At 48.9% G+C, this 18,486-nt stretch overlaps 1 protein-coding gene across 1 annotated transcript in view; it reads left to right on the top strand.

Annotated features, from left to right (window-relative positions):
• The window catches only part of LOC117044681 (scavenger receptor class A member 5-like), a 29,861-nt gene extending 12,526 nt beyond the window's left edge, over positions 1 to 17,335 (top strand). The window contains exons 3-4 of the mRNA XM_033145492.1: positions 13,968 to 14,096; positions 17,235 to 17,335. Coding sequence (XP_033001383.1) covers positions 13,968 to 14,096; positions 17,235 to 17,335 — 230 coding nt within the window. The remainder of the gene's footprint in view (positions 1 to 13,967; positions 14,097 to 17,234) is intronic.
• The last annotated feature ends 1,151 nt before the right edge of the window (positions 17,336 to 18,486 follow it).

Here is an 18,486-nt window from a genome sequence, read left to right on the forward strand (position 1 = left end):
CTCTTGTCCCACAACAGATGCCCATTCCAGCTTGCAAACTGAGCTGTGCAGCTCGTCCTTATGAGATTGATCGGAAGTTAAGTGACGGGGGGGCGGGGTGCACTTCAGAGCAAAAGAAAGGCATGAAAACAAAAACTTCATGTAGAAGAAGAAGAAGAAGAGTTTGAATTTGATATCCCCCTTTATCACTACCCGAAGGAGTCCCAAAGCGGCTAACATTCTCCTTTTCCTTCTTCCTCCCCCACAACAAACACTCTGTGAGGCGTGTGGGGCTGAGAGACTTCAGAGAAGTGTGACTAGCCCAAGGTCACCCAGCAGCTGCATGTGGAGGAGCGGGGAAGCGAACCCGGTTCACCAGTGTAAGGTTTTCAGTGGCTGCTCATGAGTAACCAGGCTGACGCAGAATCTTCTGAAACTAAGTTTATTTATTGTGCAATTATATACAGTGCAGCTAAGAAAAAGATGTCCAGCTCATCCTTCGGCAGAGTCCGGGAATGACCCCTTCCGGTTCTTTACCCAGCATAAAAGGCGCGGGATGCGGAACCCCCGCCTACCCCCTCTGCGTCTTCCCCCCCCTGCGCAAATGGGGAGATGCAAGGGGTGCTTCTCTTCCAGCCTCTGCCTGGAGCGAGGGCTCTCTTCCCCTGTCAGAGCCCTGACTCCTATTTCCTGCTCCCATCTCCCCCTCCCCACTAGAGGGATCACGGCTTCCCCCCACTGGATGAAGATGAATTGCTCAGTATCTGGGACAGGGGCTCGTGATACCGATAAAGCCCTGGCAACTCCTTGTGTGCCGGTGAGGACAGTCCTCTGACATCCAGATTTCAAGTCCACCGCTCTTCTTGTGATAGAGTCTCCTTCTTTGGAGGTCTTGAAGCGGAGGCTTGACAGCCATCTGTCAGGAATGCTTTGATGGTGTTTCCTGCTTGGCAGGGGGTTGGACTGGATGGCCCTTGGGGTCTCTTCCAACTCTAGGATTCTAGGATTCTATGATTCTATGATTCTATACCACAGTGTACACACTGATCTGCACGATCTGAAGCAGTCGTGGAAGGGATTTAGGGGTTGTGGTGGACAACTCACTGAAAACATCCCCCTTGTTTGCTGTGACAGGGAGGAGATGTTAGTCCCTTATCCCAGAGCCCAGCTACGGAGGGATGCATCTGTCCGTTTTAGAATCTTTCATTTCCTCATTTTTTTTCTGAGCTTAACTTTGATCTCTGTCCTTGCCATTTGAATCCATTGGTCCAGGTCCTCACCTCCAGAGCACCAGAAACCAAGCTTGCTCCATCTTCTATGGGGCACCCCCAGGTATTTGAACACGGCCCCATTTGCAGGATGAAACCTTGCCGTGATCACCCACGTTCCGTACGGAAGTGTACGAGCTCCTCTCCACAGCTGCAGCCGGCCTCAGAAAGGGAGCGGCTGTTTCTGGGGTCCACGCCAAGCCCCCTAGCCCTCGCCAAGGGCCTGATATAAGTGTTAATGTCAGGAAAAAAATAATGTAGCTGTCCTTATTATGAAACCTCCGCTTCCATCTGTTTGGCTGGCGAGAGAGACCGAGCGCTGTAAATCGATGCTAAGAACAGGCCGGTAATTAAATGCATATTGGACCATCGCTGGGGAGAGGCAGTGAGGATTAAAATCGCAGCTTAGCCACCTCTCCAAAAATATAAATAAAAAAGCCATTTATTTATTTTTCACAGCACTGTGTTTTCTTTGGGGACTCGACGTTGACTTTGCCAACCAAAGGGTGACCTCAGTGTTTTATTGCTCCAGAGCGCAGCCACAACCCTTCGTCATGCGGTTGTGTGAACCCGGGTGACTTTCTCGATCCTTAACCCTTTAGAAGTAGGAAACATTTGTGTGCTGCAAAAGTGGAGAGAGGCAGTTTTTCCTAAGGGAGAGGGCAGAGGTTTGAGAGGAGGAGGAGGAGACTTTCCAAGGAAGGAAGATTGACGACAAAAACTGATGGAGTATGCAGAAATGGCGAACATTACCGGAAGATTAAGGAATGAAGGAGAGAGATGTTTTCATATAGAATGGGGAGAATTTAGTGACTATCTGAAGGATTATTGTAAACAACTTAAATCACTAGCAGGACTGATACAGAAACGTGCAGTAAGAATAACCTAATTAGAACATAAGGATGAACAGTAAATAGATATGAACTGGATATGCAATGGGGAAATGCAATACTTACAACATAAGTAACCACGTTGAGTCAATCACCCATCTACTACTACCCTCCTGAGAAAAACTCCACCCCACCCTCTCACTATATTTAAGGGTCTGGTGACTTCTGTTTCAGTATATCTGAAGAAGTGTTGTTGTTGAGTCGTTCAGTCGTGTCCGACTCTTCGTGACCCCATGGACCAGAGCACGCCAGGCACGCCTATCCTTCACTGCCTCCCGCAGTTTGGCCAAACTCATGCTAGTCGCTTCGAGAACACTGTCCAACCATCTCATCCTCTGTCGTCCCCTTCTCCTTGTGCCCTCCATCTTTCCCAACATTAGGGTCTTTTCTAGGGAGTCTTCTCTTCTCATGAGGTGGCCAAAGTACTGGAGCCTCAACTTCAGGATCTGTCCTTCTAGTGAGCACTCAGGGCTGATTTCTTTGAGAATGGATAGGTTTGATCTTTTTGCAGTCCATGGGACTCTCAAGAGTCTCCTCCAGCAGCACCATAATTCAAAAGCATCAATTCTTCGGCGATCAGCCTTCTTGATGGTCCAGCTCTCACTTCCGTACATTACTACTGGGAAAACCATAGCTTTAACTATACGGACCTTTGTCGGCAAGGTGATGTCTCTGCTTTTTAAGATGCTGTCTAGGTTTGTCATTGCTTTTCTCCCAAGAAGCAGGTGTCTTTTAACTTCGTGACTGCTGTCACCATCTGCAGTGATCATGGAGCCCAAGAAAGTCAAATCTCTCACTGCCTCCATTTCTTCCCCTTCTATTTGCCAGGAGGTGATGGGACCTGAAGAAGTGTGCATGCACACAAAAGCTTAAACCCAGAACAAACTTACTGTAGTTGGTCTCTAAGGTGCTACTGGACATTTTTATTATATATATAATAATCTATAATCTATATAATAATGTCAGATTTATGCCCATTTATCCTTTGGCGTAGGGTTTGGCCTGTTTGTCCAATATAGAGAGCTGAAGGGCACTGTTGGCATTTGATTGCATACACAATTTTGGAAGATGAGCAATTGAATAGTCCTGAGATGGTATGTTTGATGTTGTTGGGGCCAGTAATGGTGTTGTCCGGGCTTATGTGGCAGCAAAGTTGGCATCTGGGTTTATTGCAGACTCTGGTACCAGTGTCCATGTTGAGTCCTGTTGTATTATTGTGGGTCAGGAACTGTTTAAGATTGGGTGGCTGTCTGTAGGCGATAAAAGGTCTTATTCCCACCTTTCATGGAAGGTGTTGTACACAACCCCTTCCCTAGCACAACAACCCTGCAAAGTAGGTGAGGCAGAGAGGTTGCCTTTGGCTCAGGGTGACCAACGTCATTGTGCAGGTGACATTCAGGTGTGCAGGAGATCAAAAGAGGGAGGCACTTCTTGATTTCTCCTATTTTTATCGGAGGAATGTTGGCGGGGAGCTGTCTGGTGCCGATGGGAGTTGTAGTCCAGCACCCCTGGAAGGCGCCAGGTCGGGGAAGGTTTGTCTAGAGAGGAGGCATAAATGAATAGAGATGGGGGAAGTCTCTGATCTCCTGGAAGACTTTGCAGAGCCAGGCAAAATCCAGCAAAGAGAGAGTTGAAACTGGGCTGAACCGACTAGTACGCCTCTCATGGAAACTTTTCTGAGCTCTTTGGGGTGAAACAACAATGTTCTCTCTCCCAATTAAGTTCTTTGATTTACTCAAAAGGACACACACAGTAATGACTAAGAGTTGCAGACTGTAATAATGTTTCTGACCTCTCTCACTCCACATATATGCCAAGAGATTAATGTGTCTCCCATCCTTTGCAAGCTGGCATGAGCATCAGATGTAAATAAAATCTAAATATCCGGGATGAAAGTGGTGAGCTCAGAGTTCCTCTGCATGCTGCAAATATTCATTCCAGGAGGTTATCTTCCGACTGTTCCTTTCTGAGCACAAACAGTTCTTCCTTATAAAAATACCTAGTTATTGTCATTATAGCATTCTGGGTATAAGGACAGGGGTATGGAGTCTATTTGGGGCGGGGAGAGGAATAAAATCTCGTATACAAGATAAGATCTCACGTCTGCCCAAGATGTTTTGCTGCCTGAGGCAAAGGGCAAGATGGAATCCCCCCCCCCCAGCCTGTTCCACATTTAAGAGTGGATTGGACTGCTCTTTAAATCTTAATTTCCAATACCATACCCGAGGACAGCCAATTGCGCAGTGAATTCAGGGCAGGCCACCTGACTGGTGCTAAGATATCTGTCCCAAAACAGAGGGGAATGCCTGAGGAAAGGACTTCTTCACACACAGCATAAGTTAAACTGTGGAACTCTCTCCCACAGGAGGCAATGATGGCCAACAACTTAGATGGCTTTAGATGACGATTAGGCAAATTCAAGGAGGAGAGGGCTACCGATGGCTGCTATTGATGGGAGCTTTGCTATTTCTCCGCAGTTGCAAGCAACTGTGCTTCTGAATAATAGTTGCTGGAAACTGCAGGAGCAGAGAGGGCTCTTGTGCTCCAATCCTGCTTGCGGGTTTCCCAGAGGCATCTGAATGCATGCAGAGGGGGGGGGGGCAACCAAGAGGATCAAGGGTCTGGAAACCAAGCCTCTAGAGAACGGTTGAAAGAACTGGTTGCGTTTAGCCGGGAAAAGAGGAGACTGGAAGGAGACACGAGAGCCATCTTCAAAGATCTCAAGGGCTGTCCTACAAGGGATGGAGCGAGCTTGTTTTCTCCTGTTCTGGAGCGTAGGACTCGAACCAATGGCTTCGATTTACAAGAAAGGAGATTCTGACTTTCTGACAATAAGAGCTGTTTGACAGTGAAGCAGAGATTTTGGACTCTCCTTCCTTGGAGGTTCTCAAGCAGAGGTTGGGTGGCCGTCTGTCAGGGATGCTTTAGCTGAGATTCCTGTATTGCAGGGGGTTGGACTAGATGACCCTTGGGGATCCCTTCCAACCCTACAATTCTATCTGGTTGGGCACTGTGAGGACAGCATGCTGGACTAGATGGGCCACTTGCCTGATCCAGCAGGCTGGGTCTGAGACAGATTTTCTCACTTTTCCTGATGTCAAATCCTGATGTCAAATTCCTGATAAGATTGAAAGCAAATTAATATCCAGCAGCAGGCTATTCTTATAGGATCTCCGGGGAATCTGGGTCTGAGACAGATTTCCTCACTTTTCCTGATGTCAAATCTGGCCCTGATAAGATTGAAAGCAAATTAATGTCCGCCCAGAAAGCCTTCCCAATGTTATACATATCTAATCTCTCCATCTCTGTTTACAAGAATAATTTAGACCTCGGGCCTCAAGTTTCGCAAGTCGTTCTTTCTTTTAATTGTGCTTGTGAACAATCGTTTAATAGCCGAGAGGTCACTCAGTGGAGATGAGAGCGGCAGCTGTGACGCAGAAAGTGCGCCGAGGGTTTATGGAACACACTTGAGTCGGACGCCAGGCCAAATAAACAGCAGAGTGATTTAGAAAGTGATTCCAAATGGATTTCTGACAGGAAGGCGGAGGCACGGAAGGGGAGAGTCTTCTCCAACCTGGTGCTCACCAGATGTTTTGGACCACAACTCAAAACACACACACACACCCAAAAACCTGCGGAAGACACACCAGTTACGGAAGACTTTTGTTTGGAATAGAACAGGGAGAGACTGGATGTTGTGCGCTGATTGTCTTTGGCTGACTGGCATTGATGGGAGCACATGGAAGGTGGAGCAAGCTTGGTCACTGTTGCCCCAGAGGGTAGGACTTGAACCAGTAGCTTCAAGTTGCAAGGAAGGAGACTCTGACCAAAGAGTAAGAGCTGTTGGACGGTGGGATTTGCTGCCAAGGAGTGTGGTGGAGTCTCCTTCTTTGGAGGTCTTGAAGCGGAGGCTTGACAGCCATCTGTCAGGAATGCTTTGATGGTGTCTCCTGCTTGGCAGGGGGTTGGACTGGATGGCCCTTGGGGTCTCTTCCAACTCTAGGATTCTATGATTAGGAAGAACTTCCAGACGGCAATAGCTGTTCAACAGTGGAACCTTCTTACTTGGAAGTTTTCAACTGAGCTTGGATGGCCATCTGTTGGCTAGTCTTGAGCTGAGATTCCTGCATTGCAGGGGTTAAACCACAGAGCCTAGGATTTGCCGACCAGAAGGTCGGAGGTTCGATTACCCGCGACGGGGTGAGACCCCGTTGCTCGGTCCCTGCTCCTGCCAACCTAGCAGTTCGAAAGCACGTCAAAAGTGCAAGTAGATAAATAGGTACCGCTCTGGCGGGAAGGTAAACGGCGTTTCCGTGTGCTGCTCTGGTTTGCCAGAAGCGGCTTAGTCATGCTGGCCACATGACCCGGAAGCTGTACGCCGGCTCCCTCGGCCAGTAAAGCGAGATGAGCGCCACAACCCCAGAGTCGTAAGTGAGTGGAACTAATGGTCAGGGGTCCCTTTACCTTTAGATGAGCCTTAGGGTCCCTTCCAACTCTACGGTTCTATGATTTCAGCCATTTCCATTGCCAGCTATCTCCATTCGAAAGGGAACGGCATGTTCGTTAGGACGGAGGTTATTTTTTTCCTTTTGGCGCCATTAAGAGAGAGTCCCGCACAGAATCATAGAAATGTAGAGTTGGAAGGGACCCTGAGCATCATCTAGTCCAGCCCTCTACAATGCAGGATCATGCAGCTGTCCCATAGGGGGATCGAACCTGCAACCTTCATGTTATCAGCACCACACCCTAACCAACTGAGCCTTCCAAGCTATCCTAAGTGCATGTACAGCAGCTGGACCAGCCATCCCAATCAGGCATCTTCAGTCCTGGTTCCATTAGCATCACGGCAAACATTTTGCTTCTTGATTTTGGGTCGTTCCAATTTGATCGGTTCCCACCATTTGGCTATCTTTGCACAAACCTACCCTTTGTAATAAGAAAGACCCCATCCTTCAAACTAGCCCATCTCAACACCACAGAGGAAAGATGTTAGCGATAAATGAACGCAGAGCGAGACATTTCCGAAGCAGAATGGATTGTTGCCAAATGCAACAGCCGCCGAATCCTTGGGGTTGGTTTGTGTATTTAAAAGCGTTTGTAAACTGCTTAATATTTTTTTTCTCAGCCATAAAAAATAAATAAACAGCATCATGAAAATAAAAACACAACATAAAACCAGTAAGGCAGGGAAATAAAAACAGGAATTTGGGGAATTCAAACAAATAAAAATTGATTTTAAGGGTTAGGGAAAGTCTAAACCACTGAGCTTCTTGGGCTTGCCAATCGGAAGGTCGGGGGTTCGAATCCCCGTGACGGTGGTGAGGTCCCGTTGCTCTGTTGCAGCTCCTGCCAACCTAGCATTTTGAAAGCACACCAGCGCAGGTAGATAAATAGGTACCGCTGCAGTGAGAAGGCAAACAGCGTTTCTGTGTGCTCTGGTTTCCTTCACGGTGTCCCATTGTGCCAGAAGCAGTTTAGTCCTGCTGGCCACATGACCGGGAAAGCTGTCTGTGGACAAACACCTGAAAGCGAGATGAGCGCTGCAACCCCATAGTCTCCTTGGACTGCACTCATGTAACAGGACTTTCTTTGCACAGCCCCTTAGATAGGGGGCAGCAACCTTCCCCATAATCATCTGAAGACTTTGAAAGCCCTTTTAAAATGACCCCTAAACAATCACTGGAAAAAGTTGGGGGTCATTTTGCAGGGGCTTTCTGCAAAACTGCCTGCCAGCGGCAGTTCTCTGATACACTGGAAAACCCTTTTGCAAAACCAACCAGGGACTGACTTGCTACCCCACAGGCAGTGCCGAGGAGGGGGCTGTTTCTCTGCCCATTTCCAAACCCACCTCTCCAGCTGCTGTTCTGGCTTCCTGGCAAGAGCTGGGAGATTCTCCCAGAGGGCAAATTTTCACCTCATTTGGCAACCTCCGGACTCAGGTTCTTCTCCCGACTTAGTTACTGCTGCCTGTTTGTCAAAACCTGGGTCTAGCGCTGTTCTGCAGCCACCTCTGTGCTGAGCCATAGAGCCAAATCCAGGGGAGGGGGTCTCCTTGCCCACCCGTGTCCAGCTCTTTCCTCCATTGACATGATGTCCCGGCAACCAGAATGAGAGGAATCATCTTTTCGATGAGGCTTCAGCTTGCTTATCCCAAGTGAGGAGTCCAGCTGCGTTCTGCAAACCCCTTCTGCAGTAAGTAGCTCATATTCCGACTCCGTATATATGAAAACTTGCAAAAAAAAAAAATGACCTCATAGTTTAGGGGATATTAGGAACTAAATTATGTTCGCCGATGACAAGCGCTGGAAATTAAGCTTTGCTCCTGGGGAATGGGCGGTTTGGTTGCTACTAAACTAAGCTCAGAAGTTGTGCAACTTCTATCACAGGGCTGGGCAGATTGGGCTTGGGGGATCCCACGTCGCTCCCGAACCCTGAAATTTTCCAGCCAAATTTACTCAGGTGCATAAGTCATAAAGGGCAGTACTCAACTAAATAGCTGCATGAGCAGAATGACTTCTGCTTGCACAAGGGGACCTCTCCGCCTCTTCCTCCCATACGCACCTCACCCGCCAAATCTGTTCCAGAAGGTTGGGTAAGCCCCAGAAAAGGCTTAGGGGGTGCAGAAGAAGAAGAGAGGGGGGATAGCCTTCTGTTTTTCAAGGAGACAATTGCTTGCACTGATGGAACCTTTACCTTGAATACAACCAAATTTAGAATTAAAGGGTGCCTCTGGGCATGTGCTGAGCCCAGGATTGCCTTTCAGCAGCAGAAACCAAGCCAGATCATCCTTCTTTCGTACAAAAGTCCATGCCTGGTTGATTTTGTGTCTCTCATCAGCCCAGGTGAGCTGGAAAAGCATCCTTTTGTTGACAATCAGGGCAACTAAAATGACCAAGTGACTCCTCTCTGGAGAAACTAGGAGAGTTCAGGATTTCATAGTTTAGAGCAGGTATAGGCAAACTCTCCAGGTGTTTTGGGACTACAATTCCCATCATCCTTGACCACTGGTCCTGTTAACTTAGGACGATGGCAGTTGTAGTCCCAAAACACCTGGAGGGCTGAGTTTGGCCATGCCTGGTTTAGAGAGAAGGAAAATAAGGGGCAACATGTTGTTGTCCTTCAGTCGTGTCCGACTCTTCATGACCCCATGGACCAGAGCACGGCAGGCACGCCTATCCTTTACTGCCTCCCGCAGTTTGGCCAAACTCATGCTAGTTGCTTAGAGAACACTGTCCAACCATCTCATTCTGTGTCGTCCCCTTCTCCTTGTGTCCTCCATCTTTCCCAACATCAGGGTCTTTTCCAGGGAGTCTTCTCTTCTCATGAGGTGGCCAAAGTACTGGAGCCTCAGCTTCAGGATCTGCCCTTCCAGTGAGCACTCAGGGCTGATTTCTTTAAGGATGGATAGGTTTGATCTTCTTGCAGTCCATGGGACTCTCAAGAGTCTCCTCCAGCACCAGAATTCAAAAGCATCAATTCTTTGGCGATCAGCCTTCTTTATGGTCCAGCTCTCACTTCCGTACATCACTACTGGGAAAACCATAATTTTAACTATACGGACCTTTGTCGGCAAGGTGATGTCTCTGCTTTTTAAGATGCTGTCCAGGTTTGTCATTGCTTTTCTCCCAAGAAGCAGGCGTGTTTTAATTTCGTGAGTGCTGTCACCATCTGCAGTGATCATGGAACCCAAGAAAGAAAAATCTCTCACTGCCTCCATTTCTTCCCCTTCTATTTGCCAGGAGGTGACGGGCAACATGATAGAAAGCTATAAAATATTACACTGCATGGAGAAAGTTTGTCTCCCATTCTCATAAAATAATAATAATAATAATAATAATAATAATAATAATAATACCCTGCCCATCTGACCTGGTTGCTGCAGCCACTCTGGGCAGCTTCCAGCATATATAAAAACATAACAAACATTAAACATCAAAAGCTTCCCTTTACATGGCTGCCCTCAGATGTCTTCTAGAACTTGGACTTGTGGATGGCCAATGAAGTCGAATGTTGGAAAGTTTGGAATGGATAAAAGAAAGGACTTAGTTAAACTATGGAACTCCTACCCACAGGAGGCAGTGATGGTCAACATCTTCATTGGTTTTAAAGGAGGATTAGACAAATTCATGGGGGGGGGGCTGTCAAAGGTTACTATCCACAATGGCTGAGTCAAGAGGCAGAGATGAGTCAGGCTGGTGAAGAGTCACAGGTGTCTCCTTCCTGCTGCAATGAGCTCCCTTTCTCCCTGGTTTCCCCTGGTTTCCCAGAACCAGAAGAGGCATGAAAAGGGTAGAGGAGAGGTTGACTGGAATAGTCTCCGATTGCTTGGGGAGAAGCCTGGAGAGGAGGGGACTTAGGCAGCTGTGGGGAGGTGGGGACCTTCAGTCTCACCAACTACTTCATGGGAGCAAGACCTACTGGTGATGTGTTGCTGTGCACATTAGGCCTGACAACCCTGTGAAGATCATGTGTCTGCTCATAAACAGTGAACTCCAACTCTCAACGGTGTGATTGCTAACACCAAGGCAGGTGGGACAGTGCCCTGCAAAGCCCCAGTGGGCCAGCCTTCGCTGGAGCTGCATTCTCAGCGCATCTCATAGAATGTGGAGCTGGAGGGGACCCCCAAAGGTCCTGTAGTCCAACCCCCTGCAATGCAGGAGCCGCAGCTAAAGGATCCCTGTCAGGTGGCCATCTGACCTGTCTAAAAACCTCCAAGAAAGAAGGGTCCAGCCCAGGGGCGGAGGAAGCTGCCCGGCCATCCGGGGCGGCAAACCCGGAAGCACCCAGGGGCATGGTTTCACTCCCAGTACGCATGCCAGTGGGCGAGCCCCAGGCCAGGCAGCCTTGCTCCACGGCTTGCTCAGGGCCCGCTGTGGGCGCACAGCACTCCATAGCAGCACGCTACCGGTGGGTGAACCCCGAGCAAGCCCGTCTGGGGCTCGGCCGCCGGCAGCACACCGCTCCTAATGCGCAGGTGCAGCGTGTGTACGACACATGCATTATACGCTGCACCTGTGCACTGGGAGCGGCGCGCTGCCAGCGGGTGAGCCCGGGACGGGCTTGCTTGGGGTCCACCAGTAACGTGCAGCACTCCATAGCGGCGTGCTGCCGGCGGGCAAGCCCCAAGGAAGCCCGTCTGGGCGGAGGAGAGCCAGGGAAGGGTGCCCAGAGTGTCACCCTCTCCAGGGTGTTACCCGGGGCGCACCGCCCCCTTCACCCCCCTCCCTATGTCACTGGGTCCAGCATCCTGCCTTTCCTCCAAGACTGAGAGACGGAAACTTGACCCGCAGGCCACCCAGTGCGCTTCATGGCTGAGTGAGGATTTGAACCCGGGTCTCCCAGGTCCTAGTCCCAGCACTCTAGCCGCTACACCAAGCTGGCAAATCCCTCTCCAGGATGAATCTGCAAAGTTTCTACACGGCAGAAAATTGCTTGCAACAATGTCTGAAAATTATTATTTGCGAACCTCGTCTTTGGGGGCTCGGATGTCTTTGCAAAGCGTTCCAAACTCATCTCTCCTTTCTTTATTTTATTCCCTGGCTATTTTTAAAGTTGATGTTGCCCCAGAGTCGCATTCTAAGGCAAGTCTTGGCTCAGGAGCTCAGCATGAGATTCTTCCTTTTGGCAAATTAAATTGTGAGAAATTCCTCGGGTCAGATTTCATTTTTTCATTTTTGGAGGGGGGGGCGATGTTTGTTTTGCAAGAGTTCTTGTCAAAGGCTCTTCCTCGTGAGCAAATTTCTTCTTCTTTCTGCCTCAGCCTGAGGGCCTAGACCCGTGGTTCCCAACATGGGGCACATGCCTCATAGATGGGCAATTTGATTTTTAAGGGGGGCAAATTGAGTATGAGTTAGACCAGGGGTCAGCAAACTTTTTCAGCAGGGGTCCGGTCCGCTGTCGGCCATACTATAGATATTTGGGGGGGGGGCATGTTTCAAGAGCACCACGAGCCCCGGTGTCTGCTTACCTGTGTCTTGCGAATGGCAGGGGCTGGAGGGCCGATAAGCAGCATGTAAAAGGGCTCCAGAGAGGGGCTGCTTAAAATGGTGGCCACTCGAGCACTGCTGCTGCTGCTGCTGCTGGCACCAACAAAGCCCAGTCCCCTTCCTCCTCTAGGCAGGGCAGGGAGAAGCCAGGAGGAGGGAGGGAGGAGGCGCCACTGCCGCCGCCATGTGAGGGGGCAGAGGAGTCCAGATGAGGGCAACCAAAATGGTCCAAGGCCTGGAAATGATGCCTTAGGAGGAACGGCTTAGGGAGCTGGGTATGTTTAGCCTGGAGAAGAGGAGGTTAAGGGGTGATAGGATAGCCATGTTCAAATATATAAAAGGATGTCACACAGAGGAGGGAGAAAGGTTGTTTTCTGCTGCTCCAGAGAAGCGGACACGGGGCAATGGATTCAAACTACAAGAAAGAAGATTCCACCTAAACATTAGGAAGAACTTCCTGACAGTAAGAGCTGTTGGACAGTGGGATTTGCTGCCAAGGAGTGTGGTGGAGTCTCCTTCTTTGGAGGTCTTTAAGTGGAGGCTTGACAGCCATCTGTCAGGAATGCTTGGATGGTGTTTCCTGCTTGGCAGGGGGTTGGACTGGATGGCCCTTGGGGTCTCTTCCAACTCAATGATTCTATGATTCTAGGGAGAGGGAAAGAACGTACGCACTGGTGATCCATGCGGTGATTCCCAGACCGTCCACGGGCCGGATTCAGAAGGCAATTGGGCCTGATCTGGCCCGCGGGCCTTAGTTTGCCTACCTGTGGGTTGCACCCAAATTTAAGAAGGGTGTTGGCAAACTGGAAGGTGTTCAGAGGAGGGCAACCAAGATGATCAGGCGTCTGGAAACTAAGCCTGATGAGGAACGGTTGAAGGAGCTGGGCATGTTTAGCCTAGAAAAAGAGGAGACTGAGAGGAGATAGGAGAGCCATCTTCAAATATCTCAAGGGCTGTCACATGGAAGACAGAGCAATCTTGTTTTCTCCTGCTCTGGAGGTTAGGACTCAAACTCAGGGCTTCAAGTGACAAGAAAGAAGATTTCAACTAAACATCAACTTTCTGACAGTAAGATCTGTTTGGCAGTGGAACAGGTTGTGGGTTCTCCTTCCTTGGAGGTTTTTTAAGCAGAGGTTGGATGGCCATCTGTCATGGGTGCTTTAGCTGAGATTCCTGCATTGCAGGGGGTTGGACTAGATGTCCCTTGGAGTCCCTTCCAATTCTATGATAAGCTCTGTATTTTTATATTTTGTGTGTTGTTTTGGGCCATTCCATTGTCACGGGTGGGACACTTTGACCATGTTTTTTGGTATTCACACATGTGTAACAATGTAAATATACATAAAAATTAACAACCAAAATTTAAACTATGTTCTTAATAAGATGCTGAACATTTTACTAATTTTTTATTATTTTTATGGATATTTTTGACAATTTTATTAATGTTAAAGTATTGTCACGGGTGGGACAAAAAAAGGACATGGAGCTTGAGATAAGTTTGATTTATGGAAAAACTCTGTGAGTTGGGAGGTGAATCAATGATAAACTCAACATATCTGTTTAAATCAATGTTTATTGGTTACAACTATGCAATCAGAAATTAAGTTTAAGAAATTTAACGATACAAAATTAAGCTTTTTTTAAAAATGGTTAGACTGCACGTTTGGAATCTTCCTCACCAAAGTCCAGCGCTCATCTAGCATTCTTATCTGGCTCATTTTTCATGGAATGGCCCTTTTGAGATGTTTCCTAAGAAGGCGATGAACTGATGGTGACGACAAGAATTTAAATGCAGGGCGAAGCAGCCTGCCTCAACCTGACCAGCCCTTTCCTTGCTCTTACAGGTCCAGGGAGCAGGAAGAGACCATCGGGACCCTGCGGACACCTGGGGTCCCTGGCTGCTCTCAAATATGCCGTGGTTGGGCTCTACCTGTTGGTTTTCCTGATTCTTGTTGGCGTTTTCATCCTCGCAGGTAAGGACCACTGGGGGGAAACCACATATCCCCACCACCTTTTGCAGGTAAAAACAGCGAGAAGTTGCTGGTAGGAATTTAGGGAATCTGAACACTGGTCTATCTAGCCCAATAGTGGCTCCACTGACTGGCAGCAGCTACAATTATTTATTTATGGCATGACTCCTGTGCACCAAGCTAGGGACGGCTGTGGGCAGGAATCCTGCACTGGAGAGCCAGTGTGGTGTAGTGGTTAAGAGCGGTAGACTCGTAATCTGGGGAACCGGGTTCGTGTCTCCGCTCCTCCCCATGCAGCTGCTGGGTGACCTTGGGCTAGTCACACTTCTCTCAAGTCTCTCAGCCCAACTCACCTCACAGAGTGTTTGTTGTGGGGGAGGAAGGGAAAGGAGAATGTGAGCCGCTTTGAGACTCCTTTGGGTAGTGATAAAGCGGGAAATCAAATCCAAACTCTTCTTCTTCTTCTTCTTCTTCTTCTTCTTCTTCTTCTTCTTCTTCTTCTTCTTCTTCTTCTTCATTGCAGGGGGTTGGACTAGATGACTCTTAGGGTCCCTTCCATTTCTACAATTCTGTGATTCTAGGTGTTCGCAAAGCCAGTGCTAGATCTTCCTGGATCTCTGGCTCTGCTGTTTCCAGGCCGTCTCCCCCCCCTGGCCAAGGTCCACCTCCTTGTGGGTTTGCAAATGCCATCTCCCAGCCTTTTGGGTGTAGCCATGGGAAGAGGAAGGCATAGAGCAAACGCTCGGTGAGTAATCCTTGGCCGGGGGCAGACGTGTCAAACCCAATCCTCGGCATAATGAGCCGAGTGAGGTTTAGTGGGTGGCCGCGAAGCATCCCAGGGAGACTTTGGGCTCCGTCTCCGGGTTTGTGGGTTGGGCAGAGGCCACCGGAGCACGTTCCCAGAACGTCTGCTCGGCTTATGCTGAGTGATTGCTTCTCCTCTGGGAGGGTAGATCACGGCACCAGAATGTCCAAAAGACTGAAGGCTGTAGGGGAGCCAAGCTGGGACAATCCACCCACACAGACCCAGCCTGTGTTTCTCTCCTGATGTCTTTCTCCGAAGGCTCTTTCCGAGAGACACAGCCAGGGGCGTCTGGGTTTGGCTCGTTGTGTTGGAGCAGCAGGGGTCAACGCGCTGGCAAGTGTGGCACCAGAGGCGAGCCCAGATTGTATATCCAGAGTACACACCGTAGCATCAGAGAATCGTAGAGTTGGAAGGGACCCCCAAAGGTCATCCAGTCCAACCCCCTGCAATGCGGGAATCTCAACTAAAAGCACCCATGACAAGTGGCCATCCAACCTCTGCTTAAAAACCTCCAAGGAAGGAAAGTCCAAAACCTCCTGAGGGAGTCCATTGCAGTGTCCAAAAGCTCTTATTGTCAGAAAGATCTTCCTGATGTTTAATCGGAATCTCCTTTCTAGCAACTTGAAGCCATTGGTTCGAGTCCTACCCTCCAGAGCAGCAGAAAACAAGCTTGCTCTATCTTCCATGTCTGAGATATTTGAAGATGGCTCTCCTATCTCCTCTCAGTCTCCTCTTTTCCAAGCTAAACATATGCAGCTCCTTCAACCGTTCCTCATAAGGCTTGGTTTCCATACCCTTGATCATCTTGGTCTCCCTCCTCTGCACACCTTCCTGCTTGTCAACATCCTCCTTAAACTGTCGAAACAAAATAGAAAATTCTTTCCAATAGCACCTTAGAGACCAACTGAGTTTGTTCTTGGTATGAGCTTTCGTGTGCATGCACACTTCTTCAGATACACTGAAACAGAAGTCACCAGATCCTTAAATATAGTGAGGGAGTGGGGAGGGGTATTACTCAGAAGGGTGGTGGGAATGGGGGATTGGCTGATAGGTGTGGAAAACCTGTTGACGAGCTGCAATTGGTCTTGCAGGGAAAGGCAAGGGGTGAGATGGCTAAAGATAGCTTTGTTATGTATAATGAGATAAGAATCCAATGTCTTTGTTCAGACCAGGTTTCTCCATGGTTTTAAGTTTGGTGATTAGTTGCAATTCAGCCACTTCTCTTTCCAGTCGACTATGGCAGACCAACACGGCTACCCACCTGTCCTTAAGCTGTGGCGCCCTGAGCTGGACACAGTACAGTGGATGCTCGGGTTGCGAACGCAATCCGTGCGGGAGGCGCGTTCGCAACCCGCAGTGTCTGTAACCCTCAGCACCGTGTCTGCTCACTCGCGGGTTTCGATTCAGTGCTTCTGCACATGTGTGAAGCGTGATTTAGCTGTTGACTGGTGTTCCGTTTGTGGTCCACGAAGACCCCTAGATCCTTTTCGCATGTACTGCTAGTAAGGCAGGTGTCCCCCGTCTTATTTTTGTGCTGCTGGTGATTCCTGCCTGTAGAACCTATCATTTGAAAGGTGATACAAATATCTTCAAATATCCGAAGGGCTGTTCCATGGAAGATGGAGCAAGCTTGTTTTCTCCTGCTCCGGAGGGTAGGACTTGAACCCATGGCTTCAAGTTGCGAGAAAGGAGATTCCGGACTAAACACCAAGAAGAACTTTCTGACGGTCAGATTTGTTTGACGTTGGAACGGACTCCTTGGAAGGTGGTGGCCTCTTCATCCTTGGAAGTTCCTAAGAACCTCCATTAGAGTCTCTTCCAGCTGTCCAATTCCATGAGTCTAAGATTTCATGTGTGGCCTTGCTGTACTCAAAAGCCCCTTTTGCCACATCTGATTCCGATCAGGACAAAGAAAGCATTTTATTTCCAAGGAGGGGCTGTCATAATGTCAAATGTTTGTTAATTTTTCTTTGAATGGGGGGGAAAATATGGCAATTGTTATGATGGATGGATGAATCCTGGACTCTTGTCCATGCAGAAGGTGGTTGGGGATCATCTGTGCTGACATCTGCCTTCCCACCCACGGCAGAAATCCTTCTCCCTGGGCGGAGGATCAAATTGAAATGTGCCTGGGATATAAAGCTCCACAATTCCTAGAGGAGAAACAAGGCGATGAATCACTGGCTAATTAGGCTGACCTTATTTTGGCTGGCTATTTAAATCTGTAGCATTAACAGCGGAGATCTCTTAGCAGCGATGCCTCTCGCCTTGGAGTCCATTGACTTTACTCTGACAGTCAGGTTGTGTGCGGGTGCCAAATCTTTTACTGCCTGCAGAGATGCATGACAGGAGGGCTCGCTGCACCAGTGATGGCTACATTTTCATTCCACCGACGGAAGCAGGGATGCCTCCGAATGCCAGTTCCCAGGAAAAGTGAGGACAGAGGTTTTGCTCTCAGGTCCTGTTTGCCAGCTTCTTCCAACTGGGGTATCTGGTTGGCCACTATGAGAGCAGGCCCCTTTGGCCTGATCCAGATGCGGGGCGTGTGTGTCTTCCAAACTTCCTATGGAGCCTCCAGGTTCAGAGGCAGTCTACCTGCATTCCTATGCTGTTCGGGGAATTTAGCCACTGTGAGAACAGGATGCTGGATCATGTGGGCCTGATCCAGCTACAGGGCTCTGTGAGGAGGGAAGGGATCCAGCAGCCTTCGTATGCAAGGAGCAAATATAGGTCCTCTTTGTTCAGGAGCAGTATGGGCTCCTCCACACTTACACCTTTTCATAGAATTGCAGAGTTGGAAGGGACCTCAGGGGACATCTAGTCCAACCCCCCGCAATGCAGGAATCCTGCCCACAGCTGTTCCTAGTTGGACTCGGACCATGAACCTTCTGGTTAACAGCCAGACACACTGACCCATTTATATGCTAATAGTAACACATTGAGCCTTAACTCCATAAAGACCAGGCAGCCTTCCAGTCATCTGGTTTAGGGAACCACCCACTCACAGTGCTTTAGTCTTATCTGGATTGAGTTTCAGTTTGTTGGCTCTCATCCAGTCCATTATCGAGGCAAGACGCTGGTCCAGCACCTTCACTGCCTCACCTGCAGATGTAGAGAAATAGAGCTGTGTCATTAGCATACTGCTGACAGCGTTCTCGAAACCTTGGATGACCCCACCCAGCGGTTTCATGTCTTCTTCTTCTTTGGCAAACACTCACAGCTGAGTAAGATTGTCTTCACCTGAAGAAGTGTGCATGCACACGAAAGCTCATACCTATAACAAACTTAGTTGGTCTCTAAGTTGCTACTGGAAGGGAGGGGGAAATATTTTGTTTCGACTAACCACCACGGCTACCTACCTGTAACTAGTTCTATAAACACAGTTTAACAATGAGTCCGTAAGTGACTGTGGAGGCCAATTCTGGATCCACACGACTTTCCACAGTGGGGACATAGGTTTCTGGACAGGAGTTGATCACAGTGTGGATTTGCCAAGCGTGCCTTCTTCTTAGCATTTTTCTCCCTTGCGTCCTGAGTTCGAATGTCTTCAAAGCCCATGACACCTTTGGGAAAGGCTGCTCTCCAACT

Source organism: Lacerta agilis, chromosome 3 (genome assembly GCF_009819535.1).
Source record: "Lacerta agilis isolate rLacAgi1 chromosome 3, rLacAgi1.pri, whole genome shotgun sequence".
NCBI lineage: Eukaryota > Metazoa > Chordata > Lepidosauria > Squamata > Lacertidae > Lacerta > Lacerta agilis.